The 19,976-nt window shown below is 45.6% G+C and overlaps 5 protein-coding genes across 7 annotated transcripts; 2 read left to right on the top strand and 3 right to left on the bottom strand.

Annotated features, from left to right (window-relative positions):
• Positions 1 to 78: 78 nt before the first annotated feature.
• LOC6527447 (polycomb protein Sfmbt) lies at positions 79 to 6,343 on the top strand. 3 transcript variants are annotated; one of them, XM_002088503.3, is made up of 7 exons: positions 79 to 271; positions 658 to 1,537; positions 2,024 to 3,322; positions 3,465 to 3,714; positions 3,776 to 4,287; positions 4,378 to 4,736; positions 5,221 to 6,343. In XM_002088503.3, the coding sequence occupies exons 1-7, from the start codon at positions 125 to 127 to the stop codon at positions 5,551 to 5,553; spliced, it is 3,780 nt and encodes a 1,259-aa protein (XP_002088539.1). In that variant the 5' UTR covers positions 79 to 124; the 3' UTR covers positions 5,554 to 6,343. The 3 variants fall into 3 exon arrangements, with proteins under 3 accessions (XP_002088539.1, XP_015053112.1, XP_039226587.1); XM_015197626.3 differs by having other exon boundaries at positions 4,378 to 4,667; XM_039370653.1 differs by lacking the exon at positions 658 to 1,537 and having other exon boundaries at positions 139 to 271.
• A 71-nt stretch (positions 6,344 to 6,414) lies between these two features.
• On the bottom strand, positions 6,415 to 10,482 carry LOC6527446 (NAD-dependent histone deacetylase sirtuin-1). Its single transcript, XM_002088502.3, has 2 exons — positions 8,850 to 10,482; positions 6,415 to 8,640 (listed from the first exon to the last, which is right to left on the bottom strand). Exons 1-2 carry the CDS (start codon positions 10,048 to 10,050, stop codon positions 7,355 to 7,357), a joined length of 2,487 nt encoding a protein of 828 aa, XP_002088538.1. The 5' UTR covers positions 10,051 to 10,482; the 3' UTR covers positions 6,415 to 7,354.
• A 496-nt stretch (positions 10,483 to 10,978) lies between these two features.
• Positions 10,979 to 12,786, top strand: LOC6527445 (dnaJ homolog subfamily A member 2). The gene is made up of 3 exons (XM_002088501.3): positions 10,979 to 11,182; positions 11,249 to 11,695; positions 11,770 to 12,786. The coding sequence occupies exons 1-3, from the start codon at positions 11,114 to 11,116 to the stop codon at positions 12,421 to 12,423; spliced, it is 1,170 nt and encodes a 389-aa protein (XP_002088537.3). The 5' UTR covers positions 10,979 to 11,113; the 3' UTR covers positions 12,424 to 12,786.
• A 187-nt stretch (positions 12,787 to 12,973) lies between these two features.
• Positions 12,974 to 15,553, bottom strand: LOC6527444. Its single transcript, XM_002088500.4, has 2 exons — positions 13,849 to 15,553; positions 12,974 to 13,756 (listed from the first exon to the last, which is right to left on the bottom strand). Exons 1-2 carry the CDS (start codon positions 15,394 to 15,396, stop codon positions 13,061 to 13,063), a joined length of 2,244 nt encoding a protein of 747 aa, XP_002088536.1. The 5' UTR covers positions 15,397 to 15,553; the 3' UTR covers positions 12,974 to 13,060.
• Positions 15,554 to 15,993: 440 nt separating this feature from the next.
• Positions 15,994 to 17,515, bottom strand: LOC6527443 (glycogen synthase kinase-3 alpha). Its single transcript, XM_002088499.4, has 2 exons — positions 17,415 to 17,515; positions 15,994 to 17,346 (listed from the first exon to the last, which is right to left on the bottom strand). Exons 1-2 carry the CDS (start codon positions 17,416 to 17,418, stop codon positions 16,172 to 16,174), a joined length of 1,179 nt encoding a protein of 392 aa, XP_002088535.1. The 5' UTR covers positions 17,419 to 17,515; the 3' UTR covers positions 15,994 to 16,171.
• Between the last annotated feature and the right edge of the window lie 2,461 nt (positions 17,516 to 19,976).

Here is a 19,976-nt window from a genome sequence, read left to right on the forward strand (position 1 = left end):
CGAGTTAAAAAAACAAGGAACGCGAATCGCAACAATAGAACGCAATATTTGTTAAAGAAAACCCGGAAAGTGGTCCCATAAATGCTTTTGCCATACTGACAAATCCGGAATCGATTCGCTCAGAATGAATCCAGCCGAGCTGCGCATGATGTGGATGAGCAGTCAGTACAATTCGGAGCGCATTACACTGGAGGATGCGGCCACTCTGTTGGGTCATCCCACTGTTGGACTCTCTGTCATGGAGGATCTCTCCGCCCATCAGCCAACATTGGTGAGTGTAGACGGTTTGATTCAGAAGCCAATCTCTCAATTCGAAGACTAATAAATATAAATTGCTATTAAATGAAATCGCGAAAACGAGATACGTGTCTAAATAAGGCACTCCATTATATTTGATAGTCCTCGGAGTCGGAAACAAACCCAAATTCCTTAGGTTTAAACATGTACTCTTTGGGGATTGGCCAAATTTCCAAACTATCTTTTTTGTCTGTCTCAGTTAAAACCGATTGGAATTTGTTTACTTATTTCTTCTACTTTCTTTTCTATGATTTATGTATTGGTTACAATTTAAATCTCGACACAAAAACACACATAACCAATGATCGAACCTCAACCTGAACCACCTCCAATCTCCAAACCCACACTGCTCAATAAAAGGACATGAATCCGATGATGAGCCTAATGGGGGGAGATTTCACTGGTCAAGCGGCGGCGGCAGCTGCGGCATTGGGTGTACAACCGGGCACCCTGATTGCCACCAACTCGAACAACCTGTACGGATTTGCCCACATGGGCGGCCTGCAGCAGCAACTGCTCCAGCAGTCGGCGGCAGCGGCAGTTTTCCAGAACTATGCGGAGGCAATGGATAACGATGTGGACAACGGCATGGTTGGCCTGGCTGCGCACGGCGGTGGTCTAATGGGCGTGGGTGTGGGCGAACCGGTTGTGGACGATGACGATCAAGTGTACGGTCAGAGGGACAATAACTATGATGATAATGGATCAGAGCTGGAGCCCAAGCAGGAGATTATCAACATCGACGACTTTGTGATGATGAACGAGGACAATAATTCGTACGATGGCACCGACTTCATGACCTCCTCCGATAAAGACATTTCGCAGTCCTCGTCCTCCTGCATGACACAGATGCCCGGAGGCTTAGGGGTCCCTGGAGTCGAGCACGATCTTTTGGTTCCACTACCTGATGGCCTGCTGCACCACAAGCTCCTGGGCACAACCCTGGCACCTGCGATGGGTACGCTTAATGGCAATGCCTTTGGCAACATAATGGTCAACTCTGAAGCACCATGCGTGAGCTCCAGCAAGCAATTGCAGCGCACCTACAGTACGGCCAAGGGAGCCAACTCCACCGCAACCACCGCCAGCTGCAGTGCCTCCACGTCCTCCGCATTGCGATCGCAACGCAAGACGCGCAAGATCGAACCCGTAAACAGGCCAGGACTGGTGCTGAAGACACCCATCGCCTACAGGGGAAACATTGACCCATCGGTGATCCCCATACAGAAAGATGGCATGGGTAAGGTTGCTGTGCACTAGAGTGGGTCGATTCCTAATTAGACCATTGTGGGAGGAGTGTATAACTTAAAATAACACTAAATGGTAGAAATCTTAGTTGTATTATGTATCATTAAAATTAATCAATTAAATATGCATTTCACTTGTCTAAAATCCTAGAGGCCTTTGTCTAAAAGGCTTGTTCTATAGACTAGTTTATGTTGTGGCAACGTATACAGTTATTTGTTTATAAGTAATAGGTAATTATTCGGTTATTTAAGCAATGAAAACCACCGTCCCTGTAAATCTGCAATCGACCCACTCTACACGTTATTCATTTTCAAGCTTTTTAGTTTAAATCCTAGTTTAGTTTCACTTATCTTAATGTTTGGTTTGGGGTTGTTTTGCAAGAATTTGGGTTTGTATAGCAGAATAGCAGTTAAATGAAATACAAAATTGACGTTTATATGTAAAAGTAATTAAACGAATCCATTTTTTTCTTCTACAGCCGTCTGTAAACGTTGCGGAGCCATTGGAGTGAAGCACACATTCTACACAAAATCGCGACGTTTTTGCAGCATGGCCTGTGCCCGAGGCGAACTCTATTCGTTGGTACTTAATACTAAGATGGAGGGAGACCAAGCAACCACTAGTTCCCCAGATCCTGGAGCGGGTTCAGAGTCAACCGATTTGCCTGGCGATCAGCAACAGTCGCAGTCGGATATTGAGCTGGATCTGCATGCGGCGCATATTAAGAATGCCAATTACCGTTTTCGCATTACGGATCAATCGAAGATTACCCAGTTGAATAGCTTCGGCGAACCCATGTCTCTAGGCGGCGATGCAGCTGCCAATAATGTACAAATGGCAGCAGATGAAACAATTGCTGCGTTGAACGGCGGAGCTGTGGGAGATGCCGCAGCTCCGGGAAGCAACGAGGAGGGAGCATCCACACCCAATTCTTATCTGAGCGCAGCTCCCACGCCAAAGGCCTTGCGACTTTTTAAGGACATCTATCCACAGGATGATCTGCCGCAAATTCCCAAATACGAGCGTCTTCCGGTACCGTGTCCGCAAATGGAGAAGATAATCAGCATTCGGCGGCGAATGTACGATCCCACACACTCCTACGACTGGTTGCCCCGCCTTAGCAAGGAGAACTTTAATGCGGCACCTGTCACCTGTTTTCCTCATGCACCCGGTTGCGAGGTATGGGACAATTTGGGTGTGGGCATGAAGGTTGAAGTGGAAAATACAGATTGCGATAGCATCGAAGTGATCCAACCGGGTCAGACTCCTACCTCGTTTTGGGTGGCCACCATCCTGGAAATCAAGGGCTATAAGGCTTTAATGAGCTACGAGGGTTTTGATACGGACTCGCACGACTTCTGGGTGAACCTCTGCAACGCCGAGGTGCATTCGGTGGGTTGGTGTGCCACCCGGGGCAAGCCACTTATCCCGCCCCGCACCATCGAGCACAAGTACAAGGACTGGAAGGACTTCCTGGTTGGAAGGTTATCCGGAGCCCGCACCCTTCCCTCCAACTTTTACAACAAAATCAACGACAGCCTCCAGTCGCGCTTCCGCCTTGGCCTGAATCTCGAGTGCGTGGACAAAGATCGCATTTCGCAGGTGCGCCTGGCCACCGTCACCAAGATCGTGGGAAAGCGTCTCTTCCTGCGGTACTTCGATTCCGACGATGGCTTTTGGTGTCACGAGGACTCGCCCATCATCCATCCAGTCGGCTGGGCAACCACAGTTGGCCATAATCTGGCTGCCCCGCAGGATTACTTGGAGCGCATGTTGGGTAAGTTGGCTATTAGAAATAATATTTACAACCTGTTCTACACACAGCCTTTTCTATGTACCTGGCTAGAAATAATCTGCAAAGACCGACCCCTTCATATAAAGCTTTTTAATAACGTTTTTTATAACTTTCCCACTTTCAGCTGGTCGCGAAGCCATGATCGAGGTTCATGAGGACGACGCCACAATCGAGCTGTTCAAGATGAACTTCACCTTCGACGAATACTACAGTGACGGCAAAACCAATAGCTTTGTGGAGGGCATGAAGCTGGAAGCGGTGGATCCTCTTAATCTATCATCCATTTGCCCGGCTACAGTGATGGCGGTTCTAAAGTTCGGGTACATGATGATACGCATTGACTCCTATCAACCGGATGCCTCAGGGTCGGATTGGTGAGCTTGAAAGGCTTCAATTAAAGTCAGCAAAATCAACAAGCCTCTGTTGTCTTTTTAGGTTCTGTTACCATGAAAAAAGTCCGTGCATCTTTCCGGCTGGATTCTGTTCCGTCAACAGCATTTCGGTTACCCCACCGAACGGCTACGACTCTCGTACATTCACCTGGGAGGGTTATCTGCGGGACACGGGAGCCGTGGCCGCTGGCCAGCATCTATTTCATCGGATTATTCCTGACCATGGATTCGAGGTGGGTATGAGTCTGGAGTGTGCAGATCTCATGGATCCCCGCCTCGTCTGCGTGGCCACGGTGGCGCGAGTTGTGGGTCGACTACTCAAAGTGCATTTTGACGGGTGGACGGATGAGTATGACCAGTGGTTGGATTGCGAATCGGCCGACATATATCCAGTTGGATGGTGCGTACTTGTGAACCACAAGCTCGAAGGCCCACCGAGGGTTGCACATCAGCAGGCCCCGAAACCGGTACCAAAGCCCAAGATACAGCGAAAACGAAAGCCCAAGAAAGGAGCTGTCGGAGGCAAAACTCCAAACGACAATAGCACACAGTCGGGTGAGTACTTTTTCTTAATCTAGGCATTGTATTAAAGCCGTGAAAATCAAAACATCATTATTGCAAATATATATTCAATTATCATTGCAGTCAAATCCCGTACTATTGCGCTCAAGACCACGCCACACTTACCCAAGCTGAGCATCAAGCTGGAGCTAAAGCCGGAGCATCACAATGCTGCCTTTTACGAGAACAATCAGCCCGAGGAGGAGGGCGACGAGGAGGATCCCGATGCGGACGGCGATGGCGACGGCGACGGAAGCACCAGCCACATCTCCGAGCAGTCCACCACACAGTCCTCCAGTGATCTGATCGCAGGATCAGGCAGCGGAAGTGGCTCCACCTCACTGGTAACTCTCGCCACGGGCAGTAACAAAACGGTAAAGAAATCTACTACTAAATCTCCTGCGCCACCAACTGTGGGCCGCAAAGCCACTAGCTACATTGCGGTGAGTACTTAGCGGAATAATAGTGCGTAGAGTCATCCATCTAGCCAGCCAGCCTGCTTGCCCGCCTGAAGTCCAGCTCATGCATCTAAAAGGGAGACCAAAAAAGCATAGTGGTTTTCGTTTTAATATAAAATCCACATTTTATTTGACATGGTTTTCGTTCAAACTAAAAGCATTAACTTTTGTACCAGTTACTTCTTATTAATAGTCCTTGTAAAGCTTTCGTTTTTATTTCTTTTATATAAACTAGATTGTCAAGCCAAAGCTAAACCACTGTGCTAAAGCTCCGTAACACTACTGCATAAATGTATATAACCGAAATCGTTCATAAAATGCCAATTTGTATATAATTTAGTTTACGCACTGTTATTTTTGGTACTTGCAACAGCCCCAACACACCGACATCCAATCGATCCGCCATCAACCCGTAAAGGAATACAACATTAAACGTTCACTAATTGCCCGTCTTTTTACCCCACTGCAGAACTCCTGTGCGACGAATAATAAGTACATTCCTCGTCTGGCCGACATCGATTCGAGTGAACCCCACTTGGAGCTGGTCCCGGATACATGGAACGTGTACGACGTATCCCAGTTCTTGCGGGTTAACGATTGCACAGCCCACTGTGACACCTTCAGCCGAAACAAAATCGACGGAAAGCGACTCCTGCAGCTGACCAAGGACGATATCATGCCACTTTTGGGCATGAAGGTGGGACCAGCTTTGAAAATCTCCGACCTTATTGCACAGCTTAAGTGCAAGGTTAACCCGGGCAGAGCCAGATCCCACAAGACCAACAAATCTCCGTTTTTATAGTGCGCGGATTTCATTTTTTTTCAAAGCGAAACGAAAGTTATCACCGATAGAACACACACTTTTATACGTGTACACTAGTGCTTATGCATATAGAATATATATAACAAATATATATAGATATTGAAGTATTTTGTTAGCAGTGGAAATCGAAACACAAACGTTGCCTAGAATGGATCAACCATCCATGATACAATTGTATAACTAACTCAAGTCTCACAGCGCGTTATTTTATACCGATTACATTGTAAACCGTAGACCTTAGCCGTACGCTCATGTTATATCAGTCAGAGTTCTATATCAACAATTGTATAGAGATCATTGAATTGGGGACAGTGACATTTTTTTAAATCACGCATATTTTTATAAAAGTAAGAGTAATAACGATGCATGCAACACATATATTCACCTTTATATATGGGGATTGCACAGCATGGGTTTGTAAATTGTACATAAAAACCGTCGCCGATTAAATAGGACACAAGAATATCATATTTTATATAGAACCAAGCGCAAGCAAACAACCCAGGCAACATGTCCAACTTTCAGTCGTAATCCGAGCGATTGCAAGTCGCTCCTAGTCCGTAAGATCCACGATTACTAGCCGCTCTCTCCTTCGGTTAACTTCTTTCCGGTATCCCACATCTCTGCAAGAAGGAGGGCATTATTGGTGTAAGGCGAACTTTTGAAGAAGGCAACCTTAATGATAAAATATGTATTTAGATATCCCTAAGGTACCAGCTAATGTCAAAATACTTTAATAAAACCGAATTCAAAATTGCAAGTATTGAAATATCGCCGAATGCTTTTCATCTTGGTCGGGATTTATGATGGCTTCATCTAACAATGAAAATGCGTTGTTCCTTGTGTTTTTTAGATTGGTTTATATTCTGGATATTAATACACTTTTAAGACATATAGACTAAATTCTTACTGCTATGTTTACACTGCGTTTGGTGGCTATATATTTATGCTAGGTTTTGAATAAACATTTCAAACACGCACACCAAATTTTAAACTGGTATTTATATCTGTAAATCCATGCGCTTATCAATTTTGATGTGGGTGCGAGTGTATTAATATTAAAAAATATTTGCCATAACCGATAGAAATAGAAAAGGAAGAGGATAACACAAAAAAGTAGAAAAATAATCATTTACAGTACACATTAAGGGCGAGTGCTTATATACAGAGTGTTTGTGTCTAGTTTTTAATTTAAACTAACGTATTTTTCCGTTTGCAGCTGCATAATTTTGAATATATTACGCTTAGAACTAGATTTAAAGTTGAGGCGCTGTTTCTCTTTGAATACAAAGAAACCCTGCTTTCTAAAGGATTTTCAACTTTCCGCTTATCTCTTTTAGTTTATCTAAAAAGGCCTCAATAACAACTTAATATAATAAAATACTAACATTTACAGCGTTTTGTTTTGAAAAGAGATAATAAATAAACTAAGAGTTTAAAATATCAAAACGGGATTGGGCATAGGGGGTGGATTGTAAAGCAACGAAGGTCAGATCTCTAAAGCCTCGAATTGAGTAAAATAGTGGTCCTAGTTCCGGTTTCATTTCTTGAAAACTTCGTGATACCGGAATAGAAGTGTTTTCATATTTTAAATAAATAACAAGTAAACGTTGTATCATTTCCGATTCCACTACATTTCCGGGGAATGAAATTGGTAACATGGCCCTCTGCTTCGATTTCGGAGCTTCTCTGGACATTGATTCTGTTGTGTTGTGTTTACAAGTTGGTTTAAATTGCATTTAAAATAAATACTAAACTACTAGCAGGGCTAAGTTTACGTTTACACTGCTGCTAACTGTCCTGGAGGCGGACTCTCCTCAGATCTTTCCATTTGGGTCTGCTGCTCATTTTCCTGGCTTGGTCGCCGCTTCTTCAGGGGGGGAATTTCCGTCTCAACAGCGGGCGATGGGTTGACCGTTGGCTGCTGCTCTATAATGCGGGCGGGTCTTTTCTGGCCGGGACTGCTGTTGGGCACCGGTTCGTTGGATCCATTCACTATATCAGTGACTATGTGAGCCTCCAGTGAAGGCGGGAGCAATGGTGACAATGGAACGGCGTTCAGATCACAGGCATCCTCATCTTCATCCTTATAGCTGGGCGCCACATTGCCAAAGAGATCACTGTGTCTATTGTGTAACCTTTCCTCTTCTTCGTCATCATCATCGCTGTAATCGTTGTTCCAGAAAACCTGAGCTCCTGGAAACACATACGAATAGTTGTTGGTGTGGGAATAGAATGTTCCAGGCTGCAGGCGCTCGGCTGCTGTCTGTCGCTTTCCCCTCTGTTGCGGAATGGGCGTCAGGCTGGGCGCCACTGTCTTGGTCTCCTGAACCAGATTGCTGGGTCGCACGTAGCTAGGCGTGGCTTCGTTGTCGCACTGCTCGATGCCGCTATCCTTAGAGGAATCAATGGAAAGATGGCGATAACTCTCAACCGGTGTCTGAGGGGCTCCGATGCCCAGACGATCGCAACTTAGGGCGGTGGTCTCATTCAGCTCCACTAGTATGTCTGTTTTAATGCGTTCAATGGCTGCCGCTTCGGCGGCACTGGAACGCTTTCCGGAGCTAAAAGTGGATGACTCAAACCCACTATCCGAGCAGGTGCCAGCTGAGCCCAGAATGTAGTCTGCCGAACTATTTGACTTGATAGATTGCGTATCCGTGTCCAGTTGGGATTGCCGCTCGCTCTCTGAACTGCAGTGGCGGTGGTGATGTAGATGATGACTGGCTTGATGATGGTGGTGGTGATTAGAGTGCTCTGGAGGCATCAGCTCCTTGCTTTCGGTAAGCACTGACTCATCGCAGCACAGCTGCTGCCAGCAATCATCATTGTCCGACAACCTGTGGCAAATCTGGTTGATAATCACATCGGAGTCGCCCAGCAGCTCCACGTCGAACTTAAGATGATGCAACTGCTCGCGATTGATAAGGATCTGCGGCACCGTGGCCGGTATGCTGCTGGGAATGTGGGCCACAGGTCGGACCTTCAGCGAGGAACCGATTACGATCAGCAGATCGCAGACGTCCTTGTCGGTGGCCATGACCGTGTGGTATTCGTCCGGCAGTCCTGTTGGCAATAGGAAAAGAAAACACAATATGATATATGGTATATAGCGTTATTCTGTATTTGAAGTAGTTTATCACTTAAAATTTTGAAAAAATTATGGTTTGTACTGAAATAAAGAGTCATTCTGATCGTCGAATTTGAAGCTCTAGCATTTATTTCACCAAGACTATTGATAATATATAATAAATCTGTATTAAAATGGCACCTACCCTCGCCGAAGAAGACGATATCCGGCTTCATAATGCCGTTCTCGACCAGCTGGCGCAGCTCCTCCTCAGTTACGGCCACCGAGGCGTCCACGCTCTGCTCCTTATTGGGCTGGCACTGTGGGCACACCGGAATTCGTTGGGCAAATATGTCGGCCCGCAGGGCGTCAGCGTTGCACTTAAAACGGCACTTGGTGCACGACGCCGTTGAAAAGGAGCCGTGGCACTCGATTACTCGTTGAATGCCAGCCACCCGCTCCAGGGTGTCGATGTTCTGGGTGTAGTTGCGCAACAGTTTGCCCTTGGTCTCCAGCATCTTGATGAACCGATGGCAGGGCGAGGGCTGAAACTCGCCGGGATATATCTCGCGGGCAAATTTGTAGAACGGTCGTGGATCCCTCTTAAAGTAGTTGATATCAAACATGGCCTGCGGATCGGGCAGATCGGGAAAATCATGGGCCAACCGCGCATATATGCCATTGGTGGAGCGGAAGTCCGGAATGCCGCAGGAGACGGATACCCCGGCTCCCGTTAGCACAATGATCTTCTGTGATTTCTTGACCAAACTGATGACATCGTCGAAGGTGTTCACAGAGGCCAGCTTGTTGCGTCGCTTGGGCTCGTTCAACAGGTGGGCTAAATAGTCCCACAGCACGGAGTCATCGGTGTCGGCCGCAAGACCAGACGCGAAATGCGGCATGATGCTGGCAATAACCTGGCGCGGCACACGGCCTGTGTAAAATTCTCGTTGCAGCCAGCGCAGCTTCCAGTCGGGCCCCACTGATGAGGAGCAGTCGGAGCTTGAGTCCTCGTCCTCGTTGCTTGTCCCGGTGACTTCCTCCTCATCGTCCTCCTCCTCCTCGTCGTCCTCTTCATCATCCTCGTCATCATCTTCATCCTCGCCCATTGACTTTGTGGGATTTTTGGTTTTATGCTCCAAATTGGCGCCAATCTCTTGTTCTTCCATGGCAGCCAATGTTTTTGTTTTGATTTCACCATTTGCTTTGCCAGCAAGTTCGCTTGTTGCTGTTTCTATGGTTGTTGTTGTTGCTTCGGCCTCTGCCTCTGTTGACGTTGAGGCCAGAATTTCGGCGCCAAAATCAAACTTAGCTGGCGGATAGAATTGCGGAGCGTCTGAAACCTGGTTGCCCAGATCCTTAGACCTAATATGGCCCAGGCGAATTTCCTCGTAATTTTCCATCATTTTTCCCAACCCAAGCGCGCGCACACGCGCACACACACAGACTCACGGAGAGAAAACTCTCGTAGTTGGTGCTGCTGCTGTCTCTTCTTCTTGTTGCGCGAGTGTTTCCTCGGTCTTTCCGCTTTGCGCTCTCGCCTCGTCCGTTTTCTCCGCTCTTTCGTTGGTACACACAAAAATTTTTACGTCGTCAGCTTCGCACCCATTTGGCTTGATTGAAAAAATTCTCCAGCGATCTTTTGGTGGTGCTTTTTTCAACCAACCCGACTTTATTTCACGTATTTGCACGAAACTTAAATTTTAAAAAAATTTCGAAACCATTTGGTCGCGATTTTTTCGTAATTTTCGAGCGTAATTTCTGGAAAATTTTCCGATGAAAAAAGCAAGATGGCACACGTAGCTGCGCCTGTGTGTGTATGTGCGCTAGTGAACGTGATTCGGGTGGGACCCTGACACGTCGTGCGGAAAGCGCTAACGCGTTTTTGTATGGCAAGAGCCGCCAGCATGACTCATCTTGGTATATTTCTGGTATTTTTCGGGATTTCGAGGGGTGATTACGTGTTGCTACAGTGGGTACTACCCACTGACCAAAACCTAATTTAAATTTCATTAAAATGTGAAATTCACCGTTTGAATAGTTGGTCAAAAAGTAAATAAAATGTAATTCAAACAATGCTTCAAATTTTTTTTACCAAATTTTTTATTTAGAATACTTACTTAATGCATTAAAAACTAAGCAAAAAACATATTTTAGGGCATATACTCACACAATGAACACATTTAAGATTAAAATTGATGTATTTAGAAATTGATAAATACAAAAATGTGTAAACAGATTTCTAGAAAGTTCTTTCAAGTGCCTACTGTTCGAAAAAAATGCTGGGATGTTAAGTATTTATTTGGTACTTTCCCCAAAATTAAAGTTTATTGGTAGCACTTGGGCATACTTGCCACCCAATATGACTTGAAAATATTGTCATAAATACATTGTTAAATTATTAAATAAGTCGTACACTTACAATGTACAATTGTTTTAGTTTGTAGGGGGACTGGGGTGCAATAGCAAATGGATAACCTAAATTTATACGAGGTTCTCGGAGTGGCTCCGGATGCAACTGATGAGGAAATTAAAAAGGTACATATGTAACAGTCCCAATTCGATTTGTTGGTAAATACTTTGTGTTCACCTTTTCTCCAATAGAACTACCGAAAATTGGCCAAAGAGTTCCATCCAGACAAGAATCCCGATGCGGGCGACAAGTTCAAGGAAATATCCTTCGCCTACGAAGTACTGTCCGATCCCGAGAAGCGTCGCATCTACGACCGTTACGGATTGAAGGGTCTGCAAGAGGGCGCCGATGGATTCTCTGATGCCTCCGAGTTCTTCGCCCAGTGGTTTCCTTTCGATAGGGCTTCGCCCGGAGGTCGGGGCAGGCGCAATGGCAAAGTCGTGGTGAAGGTGGAGCTGACTCTGGAAGAGATCTACGTCGGCGGCATGAACAAGAAGGTGGAATACAAGCGCCAGAAGCTGTGCTCCAAGTGCAACGGCGACGGTGGTCCCAAGGAAGCGCACGAGAGTTGCGAGACCTGCGGCGGAGCAGGACGTGCGGCCGCATTTACCTTTATGGGTCTCAGCCCCTTCGATACGGTATGTAAGATGGTTAATATGCTGAATACCCGACACTGACTAAGCACCCGGATAATACCTGTAATCCCACACAGACCTGTCCAACTTGCGATGGAAGGGGCTTCACCATTAAGGACGACAAGAAGTGCAGCCCCTGCCAGGGCAGTGGTTTTGTAGAGCAGAAGATGAAGCGAGACCTGGTCGTGGAGCGAGGGACACCGCACATGCTAAAGGTTCCCTTCGCAAATGAGGGACACCAAATGCGAGGCGGCGAGTTTGGGGATCTGATTGTAGTAATAGGCCAGCTTGAGCATCCACATTTTCAGCGCCGCCATGCCAATCTGTACATGCGAGACCTGGAGATCAACATCACGGAGGCGTTGTGCGGCTACACGCATTGCTTCAAGCACTTGGATGGACGAAACGTCTGTCTCCGCACCTATCCGGGTGAAGTGTTGCAGCACAATCAAATAAAGATGGTGCGAGGCAGTGGAATGCCCGTTTTCAACGAGGCTACCGAATGTGGAGATCTCTACATGAAGTTTAGGGTCAGGTTTCCGGACAACGACTTTGCCACGGCGCCGCAGCTGGCCATGCTGGAGGATTTACTTCCTCCCAGGCAGCCGATTGTGATCCCAAAGAACGCCGAGGAAGTGCAAATGACGGACTATAAGCCGCAGCCGCGACTGCAGGAAGACGAGGACGGACAGTCCTCTCACTTTGAGGGCGTACAGTGCCAGACGGCTTAGTGCCTGTGGTTGTGGCTCCTGCAGGCGCGGTTTCTCTGCCTTGATTTGTGGCTTATACTGGGCACTCTCAGCGTAGATGAAGTCTGCTTCCTGGTGCCGCTGTTCGTCCTGATATGCATAGTATTATTTTTCATACAGGAATGTTTGCTGTGAAAAGCGCGTGATCTAAATTCGTAGTTTTATTATTCGAGACTAAAGCTTAGCTGATCTGATCTTCAATAGATGTGTCATCAATAAATTAGCCACGTTAAATTTACTGTTTTAACACTATTAACTACTTATTTATTGTTACATTTTTTTTGGCTAAACTTGCCCTAATAATCCAAACAAAACAATAAACCACTACACAATAATCTCACCGTAGAAAGGTTGTTAGTTCTTTTATAGGAATCTTAAATGTAGATAACTATACTGTATGGTCGGACAAAAATTGAACACAATAGAAGAGAAGTTTCGTCGTTTTTTATCATAAATTATTCTTACTTGGAATACCCGCAAGGGTATTTAAGCTTCGGCTAGTTGAAGCTACCTAAAAGAAGCAAAGTACTGCTCTGGATGAAAAGTTGTAAGGTTTATTCGTTTTATTCAAATTTTCAATACATTTATATAATATTGTTGCAGAGCATTAGGGTCCGTTCTAATCGCTTTCATTGGATTCTTGAAAGTCATCAGTGGATGTCGATTCGTCTGATTGACCACCGTCTGACTTGGTCAAATCCAGAGGCGACTCTTTGGAATTTGGCTTGGTGGTCGATGAATTCAGCGATTTGAATGACAGGGGTTCTACATTTGTATGCCACTTGGCTCCCTCTTGTGGCTTCCTGTTGCTGTTACATGCTAACTCTTCCGAGTGGTCGTCTCTCGGTTTCCTTAAGTCCAGTGCAGACGTCGAATAAGCACTGTCCACCATCTCAATGGTTTCCTCCGTTTCCATTGGATGATGGTCGACTAGCTTCTCGGGCGGCATCACAATCATCTCACCCGTGCGCATTCCCTTGGAATCGGCTAACTGTTCAGCGCTTACCTTCATCATAGTCAGATACTGGTTGTACTTGGCGTAGTTGCGCCTCCCGGTCTCATCGTTCATCAGCACCTGGGCCTGGTTATGGGATCTGTCGCGGATGGCCTTCAAGCGGATGTGCTTGGTGATGTCCCAGCGCCAGTTGGAGCGATAAGCGCACAGAGAGCATTCAAAGGGCTTCCTGTTCAGATGACCAACGATGTGGACATGGAAGCGAGATGCAGTGGCGGCCCAAAAAGTGCAATGGGGACACTTAAAAACCTTCTTCAATGGTGCCGAATCATCGGATTCCTCTGGCAAAACTTCTGTGACCTGAAAGCAAAATAAATAAGATAGGTGTTCTGTTTTTAAAAGCCAAACTGGTATAAGAACACCACATATTTATATACTAAGAACATATGTACCTCTCCATAGCCAGGAGCTGTTTCTACGCCGCAATAGCTGAGATCAGTGGGAGCACTGGGAAAATCCTCATCGGGAAGATCCACTTCTCCGTTGAGCGAACTCTGCAGTTGGGTTGTGTTCTGCAAGGCCGAAGGGCACACTTGTAGATGGTTAATCAACTGGATGGCATTGGCCACCCGTTTTTGGCAGTGTGAGCAAACGATCCCCGAAGGCTGCGGAAGGGGAGATTCCACGGCTGCAATGGAAGGACCCACTTTAAGCGTTTCTGGTTTCTTGGAACCACTTGGCAGCTGATCCAGCTGATCCTCTGCCTCATCTCGACGTCTGTTGCCCATTTGGTGACCCACCGTTGGGACGTGATGGTTTAATTCGTGTATGGTCAGCGATTGCTTGATATCCGTGCTAAAATCACAGGCCGAGCACTTGAAATGCCCATTGGCACCATGGTTCTTGGTGTGCCGGTCCAGATTCCACTTGTAGGGGGTGTGAAAATCACATGAGCTGCACTTGATCAGCGGCATGGAGTGGTACTTGACGTGCTTCTTAAATCTGGCACGGATGGGAGTGCTATACGAGCACTTCTGGCATTGGAACTGCTCCACACCCGGCGGCTGTTCACGGGTATCCGGCGAAGGACTCTTCGGGGGCTCCTCGGAGTCGGAGCTGCTGTTGTGCTGGTCCAATTTCAAGGACTCTGCTTCCTTGGGCGGCATCAGCTTGGTCTGGTACTCGTAGGCCATGGAGAATATGTTGTCGTGGCTCTCAACGATCTGCTGGAGCTGCAGCATATCCTGCTGCCGATTGTACGCCTGGACACTGGCCAGTAGCTGCTTCTCTTGCTGCTGCAGTTCTATTTTAAGCTGCTCCAGTGGTGGTCCATTCTGGAGCATGCGCTGCAGGTTGGGGTCTATGGACTGCCCAGTCGCGCCCTGGCCTTCAATGCTCTCCTCCAGACGGCGCTTTCGCACCTCCCTGGAGAGATTTCGCTTACCTCGCGTCTGAGCACCTGATCCCTGCACTACGCCGCCATCATCGGAACAGCCGTGCACCATTTTCATGTGCCGCACCAGCTTCTGGAAATGACGCGAGGCGTAGAGGCACAACTTGCACTCGTTGATCACAATTCGCTCGCCATGGACATCGCGCAGGTGGGAGAGATGACTGCGTGGATTTTGGGTAAAGAAGGCGCACTGGTTGCAGCTGTAGTTACGCCGTATCTTGCACTGGGGCAGCTCCTCCTCGTTGTTGGACCGATTACCCTCTGGGAGAGAGTTCTCCATGTTCTCCTTGGCCAAGTCCACGGATTCTGCAGTTTCTGCGGAAACAAAACCGGGCACCGAGAGTGGCAACATGAAGTTGTTCACCTTGTATTGCTCCAGTTGTAGCTCCAAGAAATCCGAACCAATCAGCGGCTGCAAGCTTAGGGACATTGGCAGCCCCGCACCAGCTCCACCCTCAAAGGACGACTGATAAATTGGAGCACCATTTACCAAGCTGCGCACCACCAGGCGGTCACCCGAACGCTCCACCATAGATGGCAACTCCATGACTCGACAAAATATCAGCAAACCAAAATTTCCCTTCGATTTTTCACACAACACTTTTCTGCTGTCCGGTGCGAGATCTGCTGTAAGACTGAGGCACTTTTCCAATGGTCCTGCTGCTAGACTTCTTTCAGTTCTTTCAAGGGCTACTTCGGTATCAGCTAAATGACAAAAAAAGAGTTTTTAGGGATTTGAGAAGTTTTTTAACTAACTCAAAATAAAAAATTTGGAGTTCCTACGGGTAAGAACATAAGACCACTTACAACTGGTTTTATTTATTAGTTATTTAATAGCTTATAAAAATATACAAATATCTTTTTTCCTCCACATAACCACATTTAAAGTCTAAGATTCCCTTCTTCTTTGTCAATATAAAACTTCTGGTTCCGGTTCAAGGTTCGGTTCATTGCCCTTTAAAAAATGGGAAACGTTTCGAAGTGTTTCAGCTTTGGTTCAGTGGTTCACTTCTTTTATCTTAACATAAGTTCATTTTAATAAAATAATTTTAATAGAATATACTAAACTTTTGTCTGATGAAATGTCAAATTTTATCATTTTTGCACCTAAGTCTAAATCTTGTTGGAAAAACTATTTATGAAGTTTTGCAGAAATGTTATTTAACTATTGTATTTATTTATTTTTATATGAGCTATGCACAGAGAATATATAAAACTATACCTAAAAATAAAGTTTTATTTTTTTTAAATTTTTTTTCTCTAAGTCCTACGACGACACTTAACTTACTAAGAATAGGATCAAAGATTATTTTGCAAGTCATCTAGACTTCCTCAAAGGCTGCCACGGCCGAATACTCATCATCCACCGAAGACAAATGGATCGGTAATAGCTTAACCCAAAGCTTTGGATCTGTACCCATCTCCTGGCTGTTGAAGTTGAACAGAGGCGGCAGCGGATTGCCATTGGGCATGCGCAGCCCCAGGGCGTCCATGATGCGCAGTTCATCGTAAGAACCATGACCACATGCCACCAAGGGTGGGATTCTAGCCGCCGATTCGTAGATCAAACATGAGTTCAGCAGATCGGACAGATCCTGCGGTACAGCCGCATTCAGGAGAAGATCCCAACTGGGGCGTGTAGTCCGAGGATGCAGTGAGTTTCCACACTTTGAGCGTACTTCAGGAGCTCGTTCCAAGCCATCGCTGCCCAGCATATTAACGATGAGCCGCAGCTGCTTTCGGTCGTGCTTGTGGCTGGAAAAGAGGGGAGATCCCTTGAGCAGCTCCGCCAGGACGCAGCCAGCACTCCAGATGTCCACGGCACAGGTATAAAGTTCGTATTTGGCAAAAAGCTCGGGGGCACGATATAGCCGGGAGCAGATGTAACTCAGGCTGGGCTCATGGGGCACCAGATGCTTGGCGCTGCCAAAGTCACTTAGCTTGAGCACCATCTTCTGGTTGTCCATCAGCAGATTCTCGGGCTTGATGTCCCGGTGGCAGATGCCCAATAAATGCAGATATCCCAATCCCCTGAAGATCTGATACGAAAGTATGCGGACATTGACTAGGAGCTCTGCGGGCTGCAACTCCATTAGGTGATTGTTTATGTAGTCCAGCAAAGTCATCGGCATGTACTCCATGACCAGCATAATGTAGTCCATTGGCGGAACGCCCAAGTTAACGCAAAAGTGCATGATGAGCCGGACTATGTTGTTGTGGTCCATTAGCTGACCCATAATTTCTGCTTCGCGCTGGCAGAACTTGGGATTGTAAAGGGTCTGTTTCACGGCCACCAACTCCTCGGACTCGTCCAGTTGAGCCCGGTACACCCGGCCAAAGGATCCACTCCCTATCAGTTCCTTAATCTCAATCCTCGCCGAAACAGGTTCCACGCTTAGCCGACTGAAGGCATAGGTGCTGACCACCGAGTCCTTGGGAATGATGAGGGGAACTTGGGACTGGCGTTTCGAGGACTTTAGCTTCTTATCTTTATTTTCTAATGGAGGAAAGAGTGATTTGAAGGAAATCCTAAGTAAAGATTGTCAGGAGAAATTTATTCAATACCCATTTTTAACGAAAAACCGAAGTACTGATGAAAGCAACTACTCGTATTTATTTCTCCACTAAAACTAGCAAGTTAAGAAAATAGTACTAAAGCCCGACTGTCAATTTCCTTGGGCATTGCCACCTTTTTAGATTCCAAAACTGGTGTTGCGAATGGAAATATAAGTGTTGGCAACTTTAGTCTTAAATATAATATATTAAGGAACAACCAATCTATGGTTAGTCTATGATTTAAAAATGGTATTGGTTAAGTATTCAAAAATTCAGCAAATTTAACAGCTGTTGACGTTTTTATTAATTTAAAAACTTGTTGAAGCTCGTTGAAATTACATTAAATAACATTAAAAGGGGAGAAAACAACTCGAAATATTCGACACATTTGTTTCGATTTTGTTTCTGCAAGCGGAAACTCAAAAGTGGATTATGTATATGGGGCAAAGTCTGTAATGCGATAAAAAGTCGGTCGTCGGTGGTTGGTTCTAGCCATTATCATTTCCGCTTTAGCTGCAACTATTTCTATCTCTCTTTCTCGCCCTTCATTTAGACCTCTCTGTCGCTCTTTTGTGGAAAAGCTTTCACCCCCACCACACCGCCCTCCGTCAAAGTTTATGGGCCATGCATTTGCGGAAATGTCGCCTGCCAGTGTATTCTCGCTTTTACTCTGCGGTTCAGAGTTGGAATTCATGTAATTCCATTAACACAGACAACTTCCGCTGGAAGAGAAAAAGGACGAGCACTCACACTAATGGCCGATGCGTGTATGTCTGTGTGTGTGTGTGTGTGCGTGGAAGGGAGCGGTGTATTTGCTCAAACGGATTCTGTGGGGGAATCCTTAGATAGTGATGATTCCTTATCGTGACACCGACTATGCTGACAGATTAAATAAGTGAGTTATATTAATGAACACTACGGGCCTAAAGTTTATTAGTCCCTTTTAATTACAAATTCCAAAATCAAAAATTTGTTTATAAAGGACTTCAGGAACCGGAATGAACGTTATCCTACGTTGTGTTCTAATTGTATATACAAACATTGCATACTTTTGGGCGACCACTAAAATAGGAAACCCATATAAGCTTTACAAATTTGATTTTGTAAATAAACATTAATAATAATAATGTGTGTCATCTTGTCAAAGATGATCGCAACTATTGAGCATCTCTAACCAAACCCAAATAAACATAACTTCCCACTTCCGTCGTTCGCATCCCTTTTGGTAATTAAAACTAAATTCCCAAATCCAAATGGCATATTTTACGATGGCATAGATCTGTCTCCGCGCAACAGGTCCCCATCAGGACCTCAGCACCCCATACGCCCGTAAAATCGCCATGGGAAGCAGTGAAAAACTTGCTAACGGAAATGACTGTCAGGCCAAAAGTGCGGAGCATCGCCCATCCGGCCAGACATTTAGGATATCCGTTTAAATAGCATTTTCTCCCTGCTCTATCCATCCTTTTTTCCGGCATTTGCGGATTTTACTTTTTTTTTTTGCGCAGGGAGCAGCATCCATTGCAATGCTGACTGGTTTCTGGGGCGTTTCGGCAGCATAATTACAAAGTGGCTGGCTCAGATGGACTCAAATGGATTCAAATGTTCAAATGGATTCAAATGGATGTGCTTTGGAAGCTTCGATGTGTGCCGGAGCATTTTGCCAGCTCCATGCAAATTAGACGTCTATCGCATTTATCAAAACGGTCTTAATGAACCTCAACTCTTTGCCGGTACGTTCATAAATCAAACCGCACATGTGGCCACTCAAAAAGTTACTCCTCCATCCAAATCGGGTCATTTATCAATATTTGAACTCCCACTCCCCCCCCATTTGATCAATATTTTTCCCTGTTCGAACTCGGATGCGTTGGCATTTAATGTGATTTGTGCGCAACCCGTGGAGAGATTTGAATTGGCAGCATATGCTATAGGATTTGCATTATTTTCCATGCAGCATTTTGGGCAAATGGCTGGAAAGAATGGGCCAATAATGAAAGGAAATTTCTGTTAAATATAAAAATATATGAAGTTTTAAGAAAAAATGCTGGAATTCAACAACATATTTAAGTATAAGTAAATCTTTTGTTTGATTTCACTTAATGTGCAATTAACAGCCTATCATTTTTGATAAACCAAAGCAAACTTTTAGTTTGAAAAATAAATATTAAATTATTAAACGATTATTTTTGTCATCAGTGCAATGCCAAAATTAACTGCAGAATAAATATTTATATTGGTGAGTACCCTTCGGGTGGAGAGCATTCTTCGACGCTGCTCAATTGGAAAACGTGCTGTATTCGGTTCTCGTGGCCAAGCACTTGACGTCTCAAAGCCAATGGCTTAATGGAAATTCGCAATTCGTGGGAAAATCTTTCAATTGCAGTTGCCCCCAGAACACAAAGCTGTTTAGACTTACCCACTGTATAATTAAGCAAGATTTGAATGAGTGGGGAATGGGAATGAGTTAGGAGAATGAGTCTCGCGCCTGCCACCGCCCACCATAACAACTTGAAATGCTCATGATACACTGAGGATACTTAACTCTACTTAAATAAAAAATATAAAGCA

Source organism: Drosophila yakuba, chromosome 2L (assembly GCF_016746365.2).
Source record: "Drosophila yakuba strain Tai18E2 chromosome 2L, Prin_Dyak_Tai18E2_2.1, whole genome shotgun sequence".
NCBI lineage: Eukaryota > Metazoa > Arthropoda > Insecta > Diptera > Drosophilidae > Drosophila > Drosophila yakuba.

Excerpts from the sequence above, each read along its gene's own strand:
- LOC6527447 (XM_002088503.3), top strand. The coding sequence starts at position 125 with ATGAATCCAGCCGAGCTGCGCATGATGTGGATGAGCAGTCAGTACAAT. Across the intron at positions 272-657 it reads CCGCCCATCAGCCAACATTG|GACATGAATCCGATGATGAG; the intron begins GTGAGTGTAGAC and ends GCTCAATAAAAG. Across the intron at positions 4,737-5,220 it reads AAGCCACTAGCTACATTGCG|AACTCCTGTGCGACGAATAA; the intron begins GTGAGTACTTAG and ends ACCCCACTGCAG.
- LOC6527446 (XM_002088502.3), bottom strand. The coding sequence starts at position 10,050 with ATGATGGAAAATTACGAGGAAATTCGCCTGGGCCATATTAGGTCTAAG. Across the intron at positions 8,641-8,849 it reads TATCGTCTTCTTCGGCGAGG|GACTGCCGGACGAATACCAC; the intron begins GTAGGTGCCATT and ends TATTGCCAACAG.
- LOC6527445 (XM_002088501.3), top strand. The coding sequence starts at position 11,114 with ATGGATAACCTAAATTTATACGAGGTTCTCGGAGTGGCTCCGGATGCA. Across the intron at positions 11,183-11,248 it reads CTGATGAGGAAATTAAAAAG|AACTACCGAAAATTGGCCAA; the intron begins GTACATATGTAA and ends TTTCTCCAATAG. Across the intron at positions 11,696-11,769 it reads GTCTCAGCCCCTTCGATACG|ACCTGTCCAACTTGCGATGG; the intron begins GTATGTAAGATG and ends AATCCCACACAG.
- LOC6527444 (XM_002088500.4), bottom strand. The coding sequence starts at position 15,396 with ATGGAGTTGCCATCTATGGTGGAGCGTTCGGGTGACCGCCTGGTGGTG. Across the intron at positions 13,757-13,848 it reads CAGCTCCTGGCTATGGAGAG|GTCACAGAAGTTTTGCCAGA; the intron begins GTACATATGTTC and ends TTTTGCTTTCAG.